Here is a 21,465-nt window from a genome sequence, read left to right on the forward strand (position 1 = left end):
ATATCCATCCTGAGCCTCCCCGGTGCAACTTGAAGCCATTCCCTCTTGTCCCATAACTGTTACCCAGGAGAAGAGGCCAACCCCCACCTCACTACAACCTCCTTTCAGGGAGTTGTAAAGAGTGATTAGGTCTCCCCTGAGCCTCCCCTTCTCCAGGCTGAACAACTCCAATTCCCTCAGCCACTCCCCATAAAACTTGTGCTCCAGACCCCTCACAGCTTCGTTGCCCTTCTCTGAATATGCTTCAGTGCTTCACTGTTATTCTTGTAGAGATGGGCCCAAAAGTCAATGCAGTACTCAAGGAGCAGCCTTACCAGTGCTGAGTACAGAGGGATGATCACCTCCCTGCTCCTGCTGGCAGTTTCTAAGGCAAGCTAGGACTCTTAGCTTCCTGGGCACACTACTGGCTCATGTTCTGCTTAGCAGTGATCAACATTCCCTTATCATTTTCCCATGCACAACTTTCCAGCCACTCTGCCACAGATCTGTAGCATTGACTGGGGCTGTTGTGGCCAAAGTGCAGGACATGGCACTTGGTCCTGTTGATGCTCATACAATTGGCCTCAGCCCAGCAATCCAGTCTGCCCGGATCTTTTTGTAGGCACTTCCCACCGCAAGGCAGACTGACATTCCTCCTAACTTGGTGTCATCTGCAAACTTACTGAGGAGTACTTTCAATGCTCTTATACAGGTCATCAGTGCAGATGTAGAACAGGACAGGCCCTCAGCACCATCCACCACTCTGTGGGCTTGACCATTATCCAGTCCTTTACTGATCAGAGTGTACCTGTACAAACCAGAGGCAAATCATATAACTTGTAAAGATCTTCACCATTCATCCTCACAGTTACACAAGTGTAGCACTGCTGCTGTGCCACATGTGAGCACAAAGGAGGGCAGCCCAGGGGTTACAGCACTGAAAACTTGGGAAACACAGGACTGAGTTTGACTCTGCCTTCTGGATCCAAGCAAGTGACTTGCATTCCTTGTAACTCACTCTTCTGCCCAAGGGTACCAACGCTTTTCTGCTTTAGAATATTATTATACTGATAAATATAGTCAGAAGTTCTGAGGTCCAGGGGCAGTGTGTTAAACACCATACAATCAAACTTCTCCTCTCTGTGGTCAGGTAGATAGCCCAAGCTGTGGAGGAGAAGCTTGCCCGGGTCCAGCAGCTGCCAGTGCAGTGGATGATGTGAGGAGATAACAAATGCCCCTGGCCAGAGCTAAGTGTTTCTGAGAGCTCTGGGGTCCTCTCGTGTTCCATCCTCTCTTGGCAGTGCTGCCTGGTTCCAACTTCACCAGGGAATCAGCGCTCTGCAGTACCTTTGCCAAGCGGAGATGTGGAGAGGAATGGCTAAAAGTCACTCTGTGCACTTATACCTGGGGACTTCAAGAATAACCTTCCCAGAACAGTGCAAGTGGCTCCTCAGTGGAGAGCTTTGGGAGATTGAGAGATGCGATTTTAGGAGCTGAAAGAAGGGAAAACGAATGGCTTAAAGTCTTCAAAACAGGGCTGAAAGAGAGAAACAGATTTAATTACTGAACGCTGCGGGAAGAAGGAAAGAAAGAGCGAAGTGAGCGTGCTCTATGCACGCCAGGAGGCTTTGCAGGAGAGGCAGCGGCGCGCCGAGCCGAGCCCGAACCCCGGGGGTCGCGGGGCGGGCGGCGCTAAGGCCCGGGCGGGAGGAGGCGGGGGCGCGGCGCCGGGCGGCGCTAGGGCGGGCGGCGGCGGCGGCATGGCCGGGAGCGCGGCGCGGCTCCATCCCGCGGCCCCGGGGGGCGGCCCCCGCCGAGAGGCTGCGGGCGGCCGGGGGGAGCGGGCGGCGCGGCGTGCAGCCGGGCGGAGGAGAAGGAGGAGCGGGGTGTGTGTGTGGGGGGGGAACGCGGACGTCGCCCGCATGCGGCCGGGAGCTCCCTCCCCCCAGACTCGAGCCGGGCGCGGGGGGCAGCCCCGCGGAGCCGAGTGGCTCTGCGGCCCCGCCGACGGGGCGGGCTGGCTGCGGGGCCGCGCCGCGGAAGGTAGGGGAGGCGGCTTCGGCCCCGCCGTGCTGCGACCTGAGCGCCTGTGGGCGGGGTGCGCCCCTGAGCCGGGATAAATAGCGGCTGGCGAGGCTGACAGCCCGGCCCGGGGCGAGCGGGTCCGGAGGCTGCGCTCGCTGTAGCGCCGGAGAAAAAGTTGGGGGCACTCGGTGACTCCGCTCGGAAGCTCCGCTCCCGGCCGCAGTCGGACCGAGCTTTTTGTTTCTTTTCTTCCTTTTGATTTTCCCGAGGAAAGCCGGAGAAAGGGGAGGGTAAGAGAGGCGCTTTCCCCCGAGCGGCGCTTTCCCCTTCTCTCTCCGCGCAGCGCAGGGGCGATGCTGGAAGGCGCCGCAAGTTCGCAGCTCGCGTTCAGGGCAGCGGGAGGCGCGTGAGCTCCCGCAGCAGCCGCTGCCCCCTCCGCCCGCCCCGCGCCGCCGCCGGAGGAGGCTGCCCGCCCGCCCCAGCGGCCCAGAATGCGGTTTCGCCTTTTCTCCTTTGCCTTGATCGTCCTGAACTGTATGGATTACGGCCACTGCCAAACCGGCCGCTGGAGACGCGGCAAGAGAGGTGAGTGAGGAGGAGCCGCGGGGGCCGCCGTGCCCGCCCCCTGCCCGAGGCAGGTGAGCCGACCCCGGGCCGGCTGCACCGACGGGCTCCGCCGACCGCCTGCCTCGCACCGCTCTCGGAGTACCGGAGTCCCGCGGCCGCCCCCCGGTGCCGCCGCGCGGCTCCGCAGCGGTTCGCAGCGAGCGGGGTCGCGGGGCGCGCTCTTAGGTTTGGGCGCTGGGGTTGCTCTCCGTCCGCCCTGCGGTCTGGTCCCGGTACGGCGGAGCCTCGGGCAGTGGTTTGCAGAGGTTTTGCTTTGTTGAGTGGTGAAGTTGGGCTCGAAGCGCGCAGAGCACATTGAGAAACGGGGACAAGCGGTGCGTTGGGATCGGGTCTGTTTTGCTGAGATGCTGCTGCGGGGATTGCAGAGTTGAGAGCGGAGCGGTGTGTCTGTACAGCACCCGTGTGGCCGCAGCGGTTACTGCAGCTCTTCCCAGCTGTCAGCAGCCTGCGGGCTGCTTCCCTCTTTCTTCCTTTTATTTCTTATTTTCTGTCGGACAAATCACCTTCAGTATAGAATGTTTCTATTTTCTACATGTTCTCAGTCGCTTTGCCGTTCGTTTCCCCGTTCTTTTCACAGCCTTTCCCCCCTTTCCCTACGCTAACCGTATATCAGGTGGCTCCAGCACTGGGACAGACGTTGGGATTTCGGGACAAATAGAACCGACGGGATATTTGAGTGGGGAGGGAGCGAACATCTACAACGTAAAGCCGGTACAGATAGCAGTAAAACTTGCAGAAGAGCTTGTGCTTCCCCGCAACCTCAGAATAGGCACAAATAAAACTGTACGGCACTTTAATTTTGATGGTTCTCCAACAGATGGTTTCCAGAATTTAACTTCAGTGTGTGGCTAAAACGATAGCAGTCCTTGAAAGTGACCAGCCTATCTATGCTAACAAAGGGGATACTGTGTCTTTAATTAAATGTGGAACTACTTAGAGTGCTGACGAGACAGCGGAGGGTGATAGCGGTATTTCTGCTTTACAACAGAGCTTAAGGGCTGCATTGTGGGAGCGCGAAATGAATAGGCATGGAGCTCGAGTTGTGTGAATTGTCCTCTGACCAAACCTAAGCTGGTTTTAATTGATCTCATGTTCGACGATTGATCTCGGAGCAATTGTTGAGCTTGTTGAACAATTGGCTTTTCCAAGGAGATTGATTTAAATTAGTTTTTAGTTTAGTTATTGGATAAATAAGGTCGGTATTGATAGTTGACTTACTGGCACTGTTTTGTGCCATCACCTAAGGGTTCTGTTCTGTGCTTTGAAGAATGTGGTCTTTTCCAGTTAATAAAGCTGAAGAAGTAAGCGCAGCCAGTTTTGAGCACTGAAAGCAAAAGCTAAGAATGCATTCAATACTATAATAGACGTTTGCCATGACACATGCAGTCTGAAGTAATGCTTTCGTACAGGACTCAAAATTCCAATAATTTCACAATTTTTCCATATCCCATCTGCAAATAATCAGGCATTCACTGTGGGGTACTGGCAGTTAACATTTCTTTGGCATTCTATTTTGTCTGTTACATGATCTCAGATGCTCCGTAATATCATTTTCTTAATGAAATGAAAAGTTTGGCATCAATTCAGTCTCCTGTGTGGTAGAAATCAATTGCATTCAGTCTGGAATCAGGGCAAAAATCATGTGTAGCTGACTTTTTTTTTCCTTCTGAAAAGCAGCTGAATTGTGTATTGTGAATGTTAAGTATATATATGGCTGCATATTTGTGTGTTTGTAACTACTGTGGGATACTCCAGTAAACAAGAATTTAGTTAATTTGGGTGGACGTTTCCAGACTTCTGTATTCCCCTTCTTCTTTCAACCCTTTCTCATACCAAGGAATCGTGCAACACTGCGGTAGAAGTGGAATGAAATACTGTTGCTTAGAATGTGGCTCCCTTCAGGCATTGGTTTTTGCCCTGTTAGTGTGTATCCCTGTTTTAAAGGTTGTGCTTTATATGTATCACAGTCAACAGATGCTGTGAATGCCACTGTTCCTCTTAGTTACTCTGGTGGCTCATTAGAATCTGCTCTGCAAGGTTCAGGCAGACCTTACTTCTCTGGATACACTCAAGCACCTCCTCCCATTAGAGGTCTTGAGCCTAAGAAGGTAGATATGATGATTGGCCTTCCTAACGGAATCTATTCTAAAAAGTATTGAAGGGTATGTAGTTTAAAAGTCCGTAGTCCAACCTTATCACTAGCTGAATAAATACCAAAACGCCTCCTTTCCCTTTCCTGTTTAATTGTTTAATTCAGTTTTTTCTCCCACTTATTTTGAATGGCTACTATTTGTTCTTTCTCTATGTTGCTCAGCATAAGATGTGTGACTCCATGTCTTAGGATTTCACTGAACGTGGTGGTGTTTTTGAGAGACCAATTATTTTGAGAAGTGAGGAGAACAACTTTCCTGAACTTCACATCCAAATGGTAGTTGTATGTAGAAATGAAGACTGTTAGCCATGCTTATCAGGAGGACTGATAGTATCCTGCAGAAGCATTGACTGAGAGGAGTTTATTTTCTATGGTAATGACCACCAAAAAGATTAGTTGCTGAAGTCAATGTGATAGCAGTGTCTGCATGGATGGGGAGGCTTTTCTGTAGTAAGAGAGCCTAAGTGGAGCTGATGAGACCACTGCTGGAACAGTGCAGAGATACAAATCGGACACATTCACAGGAGGAAACTGGAGATTACCTACATCCCAGAACTCCAGAAAAAGCTGTGTAGAAAACTTGTCTTTCAATTCAGTTTGAGGCTTCATATTCAGTGAGTGCGATAAAGGCTACTGTACATCCTCATGTGCTAGATGTTTTCATTCTGTATTGAATAAAGGCTGCGTCACTGGAAGTGCATGAGTGGTGAGCAACAGTGGTGATGGCAAAATATCTGTAGGTAGAAGTAGGAGGAGGGCCTGGGAATGGAAAACCCCCTGTTTCCAAGTGGCTTAGTAGAGCTCTGCCTGGAGTGTCTGTAGGAGTATATGCATATATGGAGGAACATAGTCACTGGAATCTGATTGAATCTGCTTAGATGTGTATTACCTTATGCAAGATGAAGATCTTGACCACACATTAGTTATTAATGTGTTACATATGTTCACAGCTAGAGGAGAACTTATTGAGATAAAGCTATTTCTCAAACCCCTATATCAATTACATAATTACTTGAGAAGGGGATAATATCAGAGCCTTTCTCATTTGTATGTGTGGTCAGGCTATAGGAAAGGCTGAGGACTCAATTATGAGGGAAGAGGAATTAAGGAAAAAATGCCTTGATTAAGTCATATACCACATCTGCTTTACAAGAACTGTAACGACGCCAAAGAGCGACACGCTGCCTTGAACAACAGCAGCAGTCATACAGACAGAACAGAGAACACCTTTTGATTGTCCGTCAGTATCCAGGCTTTTTCTCTGTGCTTACTTCTCTTTGAACTTGAAACATGTGTTGCATTTGGAGGACTGTGAACTTTTTGCTGGTGGGTTAAGGCTTAAAATCCTTCCGGAAGCTGTACTTTGAACTCTGTGTTTTCCTCAGGTGTTACTTAAGTGCTTGTAACAATTTGTAAAAGACATGTTAACACTTGCTGGAGTTATTCCCCAGGTACTTGTGATCAGTACAAACGCTCTGGAGGGTCGCTTCTGTTCCTCAACCCTTGGCTACTTGGAGTAGTTAGTTATAAAACACTCTGTATATACACATCATATTACACCAGCAACAATATCCTAACAATGAATCCACTGAAAAGTCAAACTTGAAAAAAAATTTTGGCTACTTACACCCTATTGTCTGGTAAGTCTAAGGAAGCTTCTTACACTAAAATGTCAGCAGAAACCAAAACTTGTGTGAATGAAGGAATAATGAACTAGCTGATGGCACAGTGTCACTGAGGATAATTAGTGCTCAAGTGGATTGTGAGGGTTTGTGAAGGGGTGCTCCAAATGCAGGGTGGTGTTCAGCTTGGAAATGACCTCTGAAGTCCAGGAGCTTGATTCAGTTGCCTGATGTAGGTTTCTAGTACTGCTTGGGATCTTTAAGCCACCATTTTGGGCCTGGTAGGCTTGATGGGGACATGTATGACCTTCTGGAGAAGTAATTGGAGGATTCCCATAGAGCAGGTCACATATATCTGACACCCTGAGGTCGAAGACAAAAATGAAGAGCACATCCCAGCACGTGCTATATGTATGCATGCTTGCCCATTCCTGTCTGCATCCACTAGCTTCCATTGCTGGTCACTTGGAGTGAGTATACTGGGCTAGATGGGTGTCTGGACAGGCATAGTATCTCTGTCCTTTTACTTTTCTGTATTAAAACCTGTAGGAAAATTTGCAGTGCTTTCAGTGTGTTGAAGGGTATATTTGTCTGCTTTTTGACTAATTTGAGCACTTTCCAATGTTTGGGAATATGTCTTCCAAGGCTTAGCTGAAATCTAATGCTAGAGCAGGTCATAATGCATGGCAAATACTAAAAGTGAGGGTGCTTACTGATTAGGGAAGTTAAGGTGGTGTAAATAAGGCTGTTTCACAATGAAGTCTATCATCTGCAGTATACAAGGACATGTAATTACTATGACAAAATACTACCATGCTAGTATACTTGACATAAGTCTTTGTCAGTAAAAAAAGTCATTATTTAAAGGGCAGAATGTGGAAAAGTGTTCACTACCAAAATTCAAGTCTCTTTTGCTAAGAGCCTGACTATCCAACAGAGGTCTTCTTTTCATTTCTTATGTAGCTATTTTTAATTAAAAAAACACACAAAACAAAAACAACACCCAAACACAAACCTTAGCTACTGATTAGTTTTTGTAAATTAGGGAGTATTGTCAAGTCAAAAGTGCAGATCATCACAGGTTACAATTGGACTGTACATCAAACTCAACAACTTACAGCTGAGTTGTAATACCCCTTTCCAAAATGCATCCTTGATTATAAATTTCAGGAATGGAATTTACTTGACTACACATAATTATCTTCAACATGAATATTGTATGTTTCTTTTATAGTTGATGGAACATTGGTCACTGTGGTCATTGGAACTGTTGGTACAAGTTAATCCATCCTGCTGTAGATGCCTCCCTTTGATTGGGCTCCAGAAATATTAATAAACTCAATAAATGTTAAATAAGATCACTTACTTGCCTCTTAGTATATCTGAAGTATAGTTCGGATATGCACCTTTTTGTTGTTGGTTTCTGAAACAAGCTGAAAACAATACCAAATGAGAAGGGAACCCACACATCCGACTGTCTTACATTTTCTACACAAATTATGTTGGTGTAGCTCTCTCAAAAGTAACAGGTATAGACCCTGGAAAGCTCTGCTTTATTTTTTCTTAGAGGCTTGTTTTATTTCAGGCATTTTTAATATATATGAAGCTCGGAAAGTAATACCTCCTATTGGAAGGTATTTCCATGGACATTTTCATGTGGAAGCTACAATAGTTGCAAAGAGCACAATAACAGTATTTGATAGAGTAAATTACCATTTTGTCAGACTGCCCCTCTGCTGCCATCTGTCATGTGGCAACATGTGTCATACCACCATCATCTGCTTCTGATGTTGTGGGCCAACATAATAAAATAGGAGGCATTACTTTTGGAGCAGCCCTCTTAAAATACTAAATTAAACCACTTCTTCCCCCCCCCTCCCGCCCCCCCCCCATTATTTTTCTTTTCACCACAAAGATGTGTTTGGGTACATTTTGAGAACCTTCTGGTATTTGTCTAGTCTCCAAGTGTTTGCTAATCCTTTTCTTAGTGAAAAAGTATGACTTCATACATGTTGGCTATTGATAATGCAAAAATGTAACAGTTTGATCCTTTCACCACAGGCTGCTTTAGACCCCAAAATTAGGTACTGACATAATGTGTATACTCATTGTCTGTGCAGTGCTTGTTTAGTAGATGCAATACTTTTGGAAGTGTTATTTGGGTGCTGTAAGGTCACCTTATGCGTGCAGAGTGAATCTATTACTTTTTTGGCAGTGATGTTGGCTTTATAGCCTGTTAAATCTCCTCTCTGAGTTCTTTTGTTGTTGTTGTTTTAGAGTGTGGAAATGGGTTGCAACACGACTCTTTGATACCTGGATCCTGACTAGTCCAACTCACTAAGTGAAGTATCAGGTGAATCCTATTCCTGAGGCCCGCTGGGCAGATGCAGAATTTGGGCTGTGCATCTGCTTCTGTCTACATAATGGCTTTGTCCAGCCAACTCCTTACATTAGAACCATTTGTTGACTCGAGCTTGTTTTTGTATTTATTGAACTTCATATATCTGTGGGCAACAGGTCAACTTGCCCAAACTGAGAATGAAGTGATGGATCTATGTTTCTCTAAATCTGATCCAGCTGTCACTTGGTTTACCATGAGATGAACAATTCTATCCATTTCATTAATACACTTCATTAATACCTTTGCAAAACTCTGGGGACAAATGAAGTTGAAACAGTTTGAGATATTGGCTCCCAAAAAGACACACTGGTACAGCAGTGTGTCAGGCACAGAAGAATGAGAGTCTGGTTGACAGGCATTTGGATTAATGGTACCTTTGCAGTATAGTTTCCATATGGAGATAGGGAAGGGGGAATTACAAGAAACTGGTGTTTGTATGTATTGTATGCCAAAAGCTTAGTTGATGAGAAGGTCAGTAGAAGTAACCATTGTAGGTCATTACAACTGCTTCTTTCTGCAGATTTTTTTAATCCTGTGAGACTACAAGGGTTTGAGGCATTGTGTCCTTAGTTTTGGCCCATTTCAGCACTTTGGTTTCAGAGCCAAGCACATCTGAGCTTTGTATTGTCAGTGTTCCCTGGAGCAGGTTCATTTTGTGAACATGCACACCTTCCTTGTCCTTATGTCAGTACCGAAGTATTCCTGAAGACAAGACTGAAATTAATCTATGTAGCTTTGCATTAATCTCACTTCACTTTGGTGCAATTGTTTGTTTTTATGTGCTGAGTTGCCTTTTTACATTTCTTTTTGGATGGTGGCATGGGAAGATGTTGGCAATTTCTTGGTCTTTCCTCTTGGAGTGTAAAACCTGTGTGGAGTGGAAGAACATAAGGGAATAAAATGTTAATGTGGGACAAAATGGTCTTTTTCTCAGCTGTTTCTTTTAAGCTATCTTAAGTACCTTGACTGTGTAATGGCAAAGGAATGGGAGGCTTTTAAGATCCAGTCTGTTAAGATGTGGTTAACGGTGTAAAAAGAAGTTCATGATCTGCTTCCCTGTAATAGGAGAAGCTTGTGTTATATCCTTTTGTAGCATGTAGTTTGGCATTCAGTAATTGATTAATCATGGCCACCAGTAATTAATCAGTTGTGTTACAGTAGAGCCAAGTGCTCCATGTATCTGTGAGATTTTGTCCTTTCATAAATGAATGGAATTCATGCTATTTAATGACTAATTTTTATTTGTTTGTTCTTATGGGATGGCATTTGAGTGGCTTTAGCGAGGACAGTGTAATTAAATACAACCAGTATTTAGAACAAGCATGCAATTCTGTAATTACTTTTCAGAACAAACACTCATGATTGCATTATGACCACTGTTTGAAGAGGGCACCAGCAAATATCATGTGCAGTTCATGTAGATTCAGGATGTTGTGAAAGTCTTTCCAGTAAGATTTACTGTTAGTAAATAATAACTTTTCTTTTTGCGCTCTAGGATTTTTAAAATGTAAATCTAAAAATAATCCAGAGCTTATGGGTGAGGGATTAGGAGGCTGAAACTCACCTTGCAGAAACTTTTGTCCTTTTATTTTTTGGGGGGTAGGGGGTGAATCATCATCCTGATGAAAAACAGACACAAATGTGGATGTAGTGAGGCAGAGTGAGGGCCTTGAAAGATGAATGATGCTTGGGATATCAGCAGTTGGGTATTGTCACTGAGAGGTTGCATGAACACTCACCCAAGCAGATTGGATGCAGCAGTGAATCTGTGCTTATGTGCTGGGTAAAACTTGTACACGTCACACCGCAAAGGGAAAACAGCTTTTGTGTGAGAGAAATGCAGTGGTGTAACAAAGTATAAACTTCCTGATGCGGGTAAGTTTCTTTTTTTTCCCTGAGTTGAAATGCTGGCTGAAATATGTTACAGACAAATACATGCACTAACGTATGATCTCTGCAGCCGTATGGTTGCCACCTTTTGAAATAAAAAAGCACCATCCACCCAACCCCAGGCCGGCCACATCAGACATATGGCTGCAGTGCATGCACACATCATCTGCATGTGTATTGTGGCCCAGACTACAGCCAGTGCGCCTGAGCTGGGATTTGCCAGGTAGGTTGGAAACCACAGAAGCAGTGACTTTGCTTGGTGAAGTTAGATATCACTGACTTGCTCAGTTAATTCCTTTCCAATTGCTGCAGATTTGATTGCTGTGTTTTTATTATAAACCTGCTAACCTTTCTGTTGGTGTACTGGCAAACCTGTAGCTAAGCTTCCATTAATGATAATTAAAGGTTACTAATCTTTTATGTTACCTGCAGCGAGTTAGCATTTAAGGATCCCAGCCAAGGTGGGGCCTGGTAGTACTGACATTGCTTAGCTGATGGCCAAGGAAGAAACTGAATCAAAGTCACTGGAGCAAAGTCTGGCCTGGATTTCCCTCCACTAGCAGGAATGATCCTTGGCCTTTCATTACAGCTTGTTCAGACCTGTTTTATGTCCAGCTGTATGCAGTACATGCTAATAACATGATGGACGTGGGCTTAGTTTTGACACAGCAAGAGGAACTGTAACTCAGCAGGAGGCTGTAATGCAGCCAAGGGGCCTTAGGTTGTGTTTACAATGCAACAAGACAGCAGCCCCTTGTTTTAGTTTGTTCCAAGCTATTGCCTATTATTGCAAAATGCTTACGTATGGCCTCTGACTTGAGGTGCTTTGCCCTTGCAAGGGGTGGGAAACCAAATGATGTTTTGTAGGTTGTTTGTTTATTTACCTAGCCTCTTGGAATTGCATATTTCAATGCCTTCAGAGGTGGTTTCACCTCTAAATTTGGTCCCCCCCAAAATAGTCAGTCTGATTTCCCCTGCTTGGAACCCTCTCTTGTGAGGAAAGCTGACTTGAAAAGGCATGCTGCCATTTGCAGATTTCCCATGCATAAAACTTTTGTTAACACATGTACACATCAAAGCCAGTGGTAACAGAAAATAATTTCCTGCTTTATGTAAATGTGAAGCAGCATATTGGTGTGGGGGAAAAATGACGTTATGGCAATATGGGAATTAATAATTAAAACATGCAGTTGAAAAGGTGCTTCTAAACAGGTGCTTTGGGTTCCAGCTGTGTTTCTCACAGCAGTAGTGAGGTCTGAAGAACTGCAGTGACTTCACTGATGCTGAGATGCCAGTGGCCATGGTTTCTTTTTACAGTTCTATGCTTTCCTTCATTTTAAGTGCTCATCGTAACTGTTTTATTCAGTCTCAGGTATTACTGTCTTCACTGGTGGCCTTCAGAGGAGGGATTGAATTTTAGGAAACGTGGAGAAGAGGAGGCTTGGGGATCTCATCAGCATATCTTAAGACGGTGTCAGGAGAACAAATCCAGGTTCTTTTCAGTGTTGCCAGTGTTGGGAGAGGAAGGCAGTGGGTGTGAACTGGAACACAGATTCTCCCTCTGAGGCTGTAACATCTATTCCTTGGGGATGTTCAGAAGCTGCCTGGCCATGGACCTGGGCCCCCTGCTCTGAGTGTCCCTACTGGAGCAGGGGTGGGCCAGAGGGGCAAAGAGTGCCCTGCCAGCCTCAGCTGTTCTGGGATTCTGGGAAAGGCAATTTGGTAACATGTCAAGTACATAATTGACGCCTGCTTGGTTTTGGAAATCATCAGCTGTGGAGAGGAAGCATGGAGTGTCCAGTCCCTTTAGGAATCCCTGGGGTACATGTGCTAAATTATCTGCAGTAATAACCTTAACTGTGTTGAGGGACTTAGTTTGGACTTAACATTAAGGTTATTAAGCAATGTAAAGGAGTTTCATTGTGTTGAGTGGTGATACAGGAGTTCTGAGTCCAGTCATTTTCCTTTCAGCAAGACTCTCAGGCTCGCAGAAGTCTTGAAGTATCATCTACTCCACCCTGACTTTACTTCTCCTGATGTTAAAAAAAAAACACCAAAAACAACAAACAATCAGACAAAGAAAACCAACTAATATTGTTGTACAGGGGAAATGAGATGTAGGAGGCAAAACCAAACAAGATGAAAACATGGGTCTATCTGGGTGATCTGTGCTTTTTCAAGTTATCAGGCAACACAAAATTGGGTTCTCGATATCTTACCAATTTTTGCATCATAGGCGTTTCTTTTCTCCTCAATATTCTTCTTTCTGAAGTTAACATTTTCCAAATGCCAGAGACTGACTTATGAATGAGGTGTCTGAGATACCAGAACTAACTTTGGTCTCACTCATTTTATCTGTGGATGATGCCAAACTGACTCTGGTAGAGTGCATACAACCAAAGTGGTGCTTGTTCTGGTGAGTATTGCACTGTCAAGCAGTTGTACTGTCAGGTTATACAGGAAGGCCAAATGTCAGGTATTTCTCTTAAATAAGAATTGTAGTGTGCTTTTTCTAATGCTGTATCTGAAAACTCACACTTTTTCATTCCTTTTTGTTCTTTCCATCAGACTCCTGGAAAAAGTCCTGCTGCTTCCAAGTTCTAGTTTTTGTAACTTTAGCAGTGGCATAAATACATGTAGGGTTTTTCAGCTTTTGGAAGAGGGTTGAAATGTGACTCTATTAAACCTGAATCTGAAGACTGACTTGGTTCATATTGTTTTCTCTTAATAGCTTTCCAAGCAGCCGTTAAGTGAAACTACTGCATATTGAGCCGGGTGTAATATGAGGCTCATTGGGTAAAATAACATTAGTCTGTGCTACTTAAACACACTCTGAAAGGCTTAAGGAGGAGAGGAAGGAAAATATTTGAAGAGATCAACTGGGATGTGGTGGAATACAAGTAATGTCACCTGAGAAGGATTAGAATTTGCCAAAGCTTGACCTGAATGAAGACCTCCATTTAGGGCTTGTGTTCCTACCAGATGAGCTGCAGTTAGTTTTTCCACGCAGGGCTTTCTACCGGCAGTCATAGTGAAAGAGCCCAGTGATTTACTTGGCTTCTGTGTCTCAGTAGCAGTGAAGTTTTTTTTTCTTCTTTAGTAAATAATAAAAATATGAATCCCAGTTTAACATTGTTTCTTATTAGCTGCAGCTGGCTTTTTCTAATTATCGAGGTCGTAAGAGAATGTAGCTGAGAAAAATTTTGCTATTTTCCTCACTGGCAGATCATTATATGCGCTGTAACTGATAGGCAGCTGCATATCCTATTCATATCCTTAGATGCAGAGAACCTCAACACTGTGTACTGACACCTCAAAATCCAGAAGACTATGGAGGAGCTGATAGCAGTGGCATTTTATCTGTTGTGATTTTTATTCATTTTATTTTATTGTGAAGGGTCAACTAACCCATCAGCCCCATACTCTTAAAAACATGCCTGCTGTGATAGTCTCTTTGAAAACAACTTATTCTTAGATACCTAGTGCCTCTGGAGTAACAAGTAGCAGTGAGGTGGGCTAGGGCTGGAAGTATACAAAATAGTTTCTCTTGTGTCATGCTACTAGGTGGATATTCACCCCTACAGGCCATTATAGCCAGTCTTGGAGGTCTGAGAATTGCAGCAGGGTTAAGTGTGAAGTTCTTTCATATGGAAGTCAACATGATTTATGCTTGGTATCATCATAGGTCTTTAGAGGTAATGTTTTATCCTATGCTTCTTGGTTTGGGCTTGAGTAAGAGAGGTTGGGAGTACCTGTGTGTGGAGAGGAATTTGCATTTACCAGCAAGAAGTTCTTTAAGCCTTTCTTTGAAGCACTATTGACTGCTGCTGCAGTGAGTGATGCTTTTGCTCTTTGCATCAATTTCCATGTGAAATTTTTGTTACTGCTTTTCTTTTCACTGAATAGCAAGATCCATGCCAGTGGTATTTGGTTCTGTATTTCTTTAAGGTTCAGCTTAGCGTGCACCTTTCAGGGCTTGATTTTCCTGAAACACACCGTAAGTCACAGTTAAGCCTAGCAAAAAAGTAATGAGAAAAGGCACGCAGTGAAATGCAGCACTGTGGAGGAATATGGCATGTCTCTCCAGAGGCTTGTATGGGAATGATTTAATGTCAGAACTAGTTAGTATTATCCTTCTCTCTCATTTACGTCTCATTGCTAACTTCTGAAGCTTTGGCAAGCACTAACCATTTTGTTTAGCCACAAACATCACTGACTTGTTTTTTCATCAGTGCTTCTTACAGTTGTAACTCATTTCTCGATTTTTGTCATTCATGCTTAGTTTGTAACAGAAACTATATCTGCTCTCTCCATGAAGTAAACATGTAAAGATCCCCATGATATTCTACTGTATGGAGTAATTTCTGTTTTGTTTACATATTTTAGCCAAGGAGAAGCCTGATTAGCTGAATATTTAGTAGCATTCAAATACATCCTAGAGCTTTGCATTTGCTGTTTGATGTTCCATTTTATAGCTTTACTTAAATGCTCTGCAGGGATTGTGGTTTAGTGGTGGGAGCATGAAATTTGAATCCAAGGTGCCTGTTTCTCTTACCAGCAGAGCTGGTCAGTATGTTTTAAATGTCAGATTCTTCTATCCCACCACCCTCATGATGCATTTTCTTATGTATGCAAAGAGTTTTCTTTTTCCTTTTTTTTTTTTCCTTTTTTTTTTTTTCCCCTTCCTTTCCTCCCCCTCTTGTCTTTTTTCTTCTTCTTTTTAAATAAATGTTGAAGATTCATAGTTTAAACAGTAATTGCAAGTGCCTCAGTTTCCCTGGTGCACATGGCAGTGTTTCATTACACTGCATTTTAAGTTGTATCAGTGATTTGTGTGGCTGAGGGGTCCTAGAATGTTAGTCTCCAGGCATGTATACAGTCCTTATGAGGGATGATAAGCACATAAATGAGTTTCCTGCCTCCTCAGGTTCACTGACAGAGCAAACATCTGCATGTAGAACATTACATCCATGCCAGTGGTCTAAGAGATTTAGGAATGGTTTGTTCTGGCTGATGTGAAGTCTGTGTTCTCTGCAGATTTTTTTCATGGCAAGATGTGTCCGAGAGAATTTAAATGCTTTTTTTTTTTTTTTTTTTTTTTTTTTGTTCCCTGACATATTTTACTAATTTTCAGACACAAAGGATAGAGCTCTTCATATGCAAGTAGTTATTTGCAGTAGACTGATTAATTGCAGTGTGAAAGATTTATATATGCATAGAGTGCAAGTGTATCTTATTTCATACCTAAATAAGATAATTATATGATAAATACTTTGGAAATGGCAAGAGATTTGAGGCACCTCAGACTTCAGCTTTTAAGTTGTTTCAAAGAGGTCTGCTTTTAGAGAACACTTTCCTGGTTTTATTTTTTATGGGAACTTACCTGAAAATGGAAGCATTGCTTTAAAACTCTAAGGAAAAAAAAAATCAAAAAAAAAATCAGTAGCTTCTTGCCAAAGAGTAATCTTAATTTCTGCTTGAAATGTCCAGAAAGCTGAACATGTGGGGCGCACAGGTAAATCATTTTTGATTTAATTGAGGAAATTTTATAGCCATAAAGTGGCAATCTTTCTAGGCTGCTGTGATATAAGTGGATATGAAATACAGAAGCTGTTTTTTCTTAATGTTATTCCTACTAGATGAGGAGATAAAGCTGTACGTATCTGAACGGCAAATGAGCTCCATCTGTTCCAGTTCAAGATCTCAAAGTCTGGTCCATCATTTTTGTTTGATGTCTCAAACTCTGATGCCTTGAGTTGACAGTAGGGAGGATGACAGAAGATTTGGTGGATGTTTTGAATGTGCTAAATTAGTGCAAGCAGGATGTAAAGTACAGTGCAGTGGGGATTGAATTAAAGTGAGATACTGCAGTGAACCATCTATTTGTGTAGTATGTAAACAGTAAGAGTTTGAGAAGTCTTTCTCCATATCTTAGTAAAACTTGGATATATACATGTATGATAATATATGTATATTTCTAGAGTTATATCTTTCAGGTTTAATGTTTCTCCACCATGTTTAGCGGCACTTATTTTTTCTTCCTCTTACCTTCTTCCTTTTAAAATGGATTACTTTGCTATTCCTCCTCTCAGTTATATGCAGCTTTGACATAATTTTTAGTATTTATTTACCCATACCATGTGACATCATGTGGAAGGCCATAAAGCTGTGTGGAGCCAGACAAGGGCCCATCTCTGCTCAGGAACTGGTTGGGTGTTGGTGAGTTACTGTAATGTAGATATATATCTATATACGTATGTTGTTGTTTTCACCTTTTTCTTTCCATTTTCCTTTTCTGTCTTAGTAAATAGCTTTTATCTCAGCCCACAAACTTTATTTTGTTTCCAGCTCTCTCCTTCCTCTCTCCTTCATCAGTGGGGGTGAGAGAACAGCTGTGTGGTGCTGAGCTGCTGCCAGGTTAAATAATAACTCTATTTAATTAATGACACATCCTCCATTGACCTGAGTGCAATGAGAATATCACCACTGGTTCAAAAGTGTTTTGTGAAGAGCTGTGGCTGGGAATAAACTTATGGGCTTTGGTAGGACCGTGTTCCTTTGCTTGTTTGCACAGTACTTTCTGTATCTTCTGTGGACTGTGTTTAGGCTTTAGATATCGTAGAAGTAGCTGAAGTGAACTAGAATCATATAATCATAGAATGGCCTGGGTTGAAAAGGACCACAGTGATCATCTAGTTTCAACCCCCCTGCTATGTGCAGGGTTGCCAACCACCAGATCAGGCTGCTCAGAGCCACATCCAGCCTGGCCTTGAATGCCTCCAGGGATGGGTCTTCTCCAATCTCCTAGGGCAACCTGATCCAGTGCATCACCATCCTCTGTGTGAAAAACCTCTTCCTAACATCTAACCTAAACCTCCCCTGTCTCAGTTTAAAACCATTCCCCCTTGCCCTATCACTGCCCACCCTTGTAAACAGGCATTCCCCCTCCTGTTTATGTATATTCCCTTCAAGGACTGAGAGGTCACAATGAGGTCTCCCTGGAGCCTTCTCTTCTCCAAGCTAAATAATCCCAGTTCCCTCAAACTTTCCTCATTGGAGAGGTGCTCCAGCACTCTAATCATCTTAGTGGCCCTCCTCTGGACCTGCTCTAAGAGCTCCACGTCCTTCCTGTATTGGGTGCCCCAGGTCTGGATACAGTACTGCAGGTGGGGCCTCACGAAAGCTGAGTAGAGGGGGACTATCACCTCACAACAAGCTGCTTCTAGAAGAGGCAGGTTTGTTCCTTATAAAATAAATAAAAGAATAGGACTCCTTCAGATTTCTGGATTTTTATTTACTCAGCATAGTTTTAGCATGTGAAATATTATGGGCATGAACACGATTTAGAAAAACTTTCTTTTGTTAGCATTATTACCAGTTTGGCAATAAATAAACTGTACCCTGTCCAGTAGATAACTATTTCATATTTTATTAGAACAATTTGGCTCCTGACATGAACTGTAGTCCCATTAATCCTGTAATATAGTGCATAGGATTGGAAAAACACAGGATGTAAATATGTTCTTCATTATGCACTTTAATGCAAAACAGATATATAGAGCTCTTTCTAGAACATGGTAGTCAGAATGTACTAAGCAACTAGCAAATTGTTGACTAGACTCATCTGCTATTAGTTTATTTTGGGGTTAGGAGTAAACGGCTTAAGAAATCTCCATTACTTCATGTTACATCTTGATGCATACCATATCTTGCTGGACATAGCTTAAATAGGTAGGACCAGCAACTCTATTGCCTTCATTAAATCCAAAATCAAGGCAACTTAAAGGTTTTGGTAGGTCTCACAAAAGAAAAAGACTCAGTAATGAGGATGTTTGGCAGTGATGTTATATAATCATAAATAAAAATCTAGTCTTGTTTTGTTTTCTCTGACCTTTTAATCTAGGACTTTGTTATCCTTCCCAAGTTTAATCTGAGAGTTCCTTGGATCTTTCAGGAGCAGTAAAGAACAAACTCCTTCTAATACTGTAGCATCTACTACATGAGTCTGAGAGGTTGAGTGAATTAGTTGGTACTATTTAGTGGAAACTGGAACAACTTCTACAAGTAAATGGTTATACAGATGTGCTACAAGAAATATGGTCTCTAAAAGCTGAGAACCAGAATAACCTGAGTTGCTGGCTCCTTAAAGATAGATACTTAGTTGTGTAATTGCCTCTAAGAATAATGAATATTGATTGACATGAGGTCAAATGGAAAGTGTTTTCAGTTTGTGCTTACTCTAGTCATTGGTTAGGCTGGAAAGTATACTGTAGACTATATCTTAATTTCATCTATGAGAACCATACATGTGGAAAAGAAGGTTTAAGGTCTTTGAATACAGTTGTCATATTCTCATGCAATGTCTGCCTCTTGGATTGGTACTGGTGCTACCAAGGTGGCAGGCTACTGCTTCAAATTGGTTAACAGCAAAATGCAAGGTAAATTCATTATATGTGATGTTTCAAAATGTGATTCCAGAAATGAACCCACAATATACTCCAGAGCTTGATATAGCTTACTAAAATCTATCTTTTTTTGGTGTGTGTTGGCTTCCAGGATAGCTGGACTTCCAATACATTTGTGTATGTGAAAGGGCAGTTCCTTTAGAAATGAGTTTGGAGACCTTCTTTAGGGACCACTTAATTAATACTTAATTATTATGCTGCGTAATTCTAATGTGGCATTAGTGTGCCACCATATTACCTCTTTTCCTGTCCTTACATGATAGGATAGCAGAATTTTCAGGTACTCTGAAACATTGTGTGTGTTAGAATATGATTTCCATGACACTGGCAGCTGAGCAAGAGGTGTCAGTACTAGTTGAGATGGAGTGAAAAAGAATCTGTATCCTTAATATTGTCCCTTTCTGAAGTCTCAGATCTTTCCTATTAGGAATGAAACCACTATGCTTCCACAGCACAGATATGGTTATTTGGGAAAGCAATCAAAGGATGTAGTAGATTTGGTGGAAGAAAATAAGGAGGTGTTTTCCAGTGGAGGAGGAGGCTAGACAGAAAATTAGGGAAGGGAAACAAAAAAAAACCTTTTCATGAATACCGCTCAACTTTAATTAGAAGTATAACTAAATAAAAGGGCAAATAATTGCTAAATGAGACATCAGTGTAGTAGCTTACAAGCAGTCATAGAAATCAGCATCTAATTAATTGATAAGGGATTTGGGGGTGCAGCTTTTATTGGGTTTGGCCAGAATGTGTTGTGTCTCTTTGGAGTGAGACTTCATGGCAATACACCAGCAGCTAGTGCACAGATTCAGAAAACATTCCCGTATTTGAAGTGGTTTAGCAAAATTCATTTATCTATTAAATCAAGAGTTGTGTTTAGGCTGCAGAACCCGATGGCCTGCATAACATGCACGGGGCTCATAGCAGTCATATGTAAACTGACTAATTGCTCTCAGCTGTGTTAAGACAAATAGTCAGAAACTTAAAATCTACCAGCATTGGTACCTGTATCTCTAACAGTAGCAGACTTTCATCTTACTGCTTCCTGAAAGAAAAAAAGACAAGATACCTCAGGAAAAAAAAAAAACAACACAATAGCTTAGATTTCTTTAAATTACTTTTTGCTGCTACTGTTAAACTGCTCTTTAGAGCTTGGCTGCCTCTTGTCCTTGTTCCATTGTTTTCTTTGAACAAAAGCCAGTCTTTTTTTTTTTTTTCTTTTTGGCAAGTACTTTGCCATCTGAACAACTGTCAGTAGAGGGAGATGCATTTGTGTGTTGAGACAGTGATGATTTTAACGGGTTGTTAATACAGCGCAGGATGTTCCTGGAGCATTCCTGGATATTCGGTTTCTTCCTATGAACCTTTCATTTTGAGTTCCCAAGGCACTGTACAGTGGGCAGGTTTGTCTTGTCTGTTGTGTTGTTTTCACATGGGTTAAAAGACCCGTAAACTCCTTTGCAATAACATTTGATGTTACTTAGTGCACATTTTATTTAGGTCTAAATGTGTGTGTGAGTTGCAAAAGCAAGGGGAAAAAAAACCTGCACCCTGTGTTATGCTGAAAGATTTTCTGTTTTTGTAATGTTATTTGATATATTGGAATTTTCCAGATCTCAAATTGAGAAACCCAAGTCTGCTGAAATGTCTTACAAGACCTGGGAGAGTATTCTGAAGGGGTAGTATTGTGGTGGGCAGATGATACAGTTTTGCACTCCTTTTAGAAACAGAAAGGACACTTTTATGTGAAAAATTGTGAATAGTTTGCTTCAAGTTGTAATGAAATCTCTTGAAAACTCTCATTGCATGCACTTTGATTTTAATTCAAATATGAAACTGGTGTCTGTAATGAGAAATCTTTTTTTTTTTTTTTCTTCAACAGAGGCATCTGAGCAGATGTAGCAACTTCAGCATTCTGTAGTTAGCCCGTTAATTAGTTGGTGATTGCTCAGCAAAGAATCCAACAAATCAAGAATACAATGCCTCATCTGTGATATTTGCTGCATACGATAGTTCAATTGTTTAGTGTTGGGTATATGATTACTGCATGACTTATTTGATGTTTTGTAACTTCAGAAAGGAGATAAAGTGTAAAAGTTTTCAAACAAAAGTTATTTTCTTGGATTCAAATAGAGATGATCTTTCTCTTTTTCCATTCAGGTTATTGTCAGCAAGACCAAAACAGGGAAAGAAAAAGCTGTACTAGTGCTAATGATAGCACCTGATTGATTAAACATTTAAATGGTAACTTTATGTTCATTTAACTCTGTTCTCAGCTTTGTTTGTAATATTTAGTCATGCACAGAT

At 42.5% G+C, this 21,465-nt stretch overlaps 1 protein-coding gene across 2 annotated transcripts in view; it reads left to right on the top strand.

Moving 5' to 3' along the window:
• Positions 1-2,124: 2,124 nt before the first annotated feature.
• RSPO2 (R-spondin 2) overlaps positions 2,125-21,465 on the top strand; it is a 92,728-nt gene continuing 73,387 nt past the window's right edge. For both annotated transcript variants that reach the window (XM_015856160.3, XM_032442879.2), the window contains exon 1: positions 2,125-2,589. In XM_015856160.3, the coding sequence (XP_015711646.1) occupies positions 2,496-2,589 (94 nt within the window). In that variant the 5' untranslated portion in view covers positions 2,125-2,495. The remainder of the gene's footprint in view (positions 2,590-21,465) is intronic.

This window comes from Coturnix japonica, chromosome 2 (genome assembly GCF_054131305.1).
Source record: "Coturnix japonica strain WE chromosome 2, WE-NBRP24, whole genome shotgun sequence".
Taxonomy (NCBI): domain Eukaryota; kingdom Metazoa; phylum Chordata; class Aves; order Galliformes; family Phasianidae; genus Coturnix; species Coturnix japonica.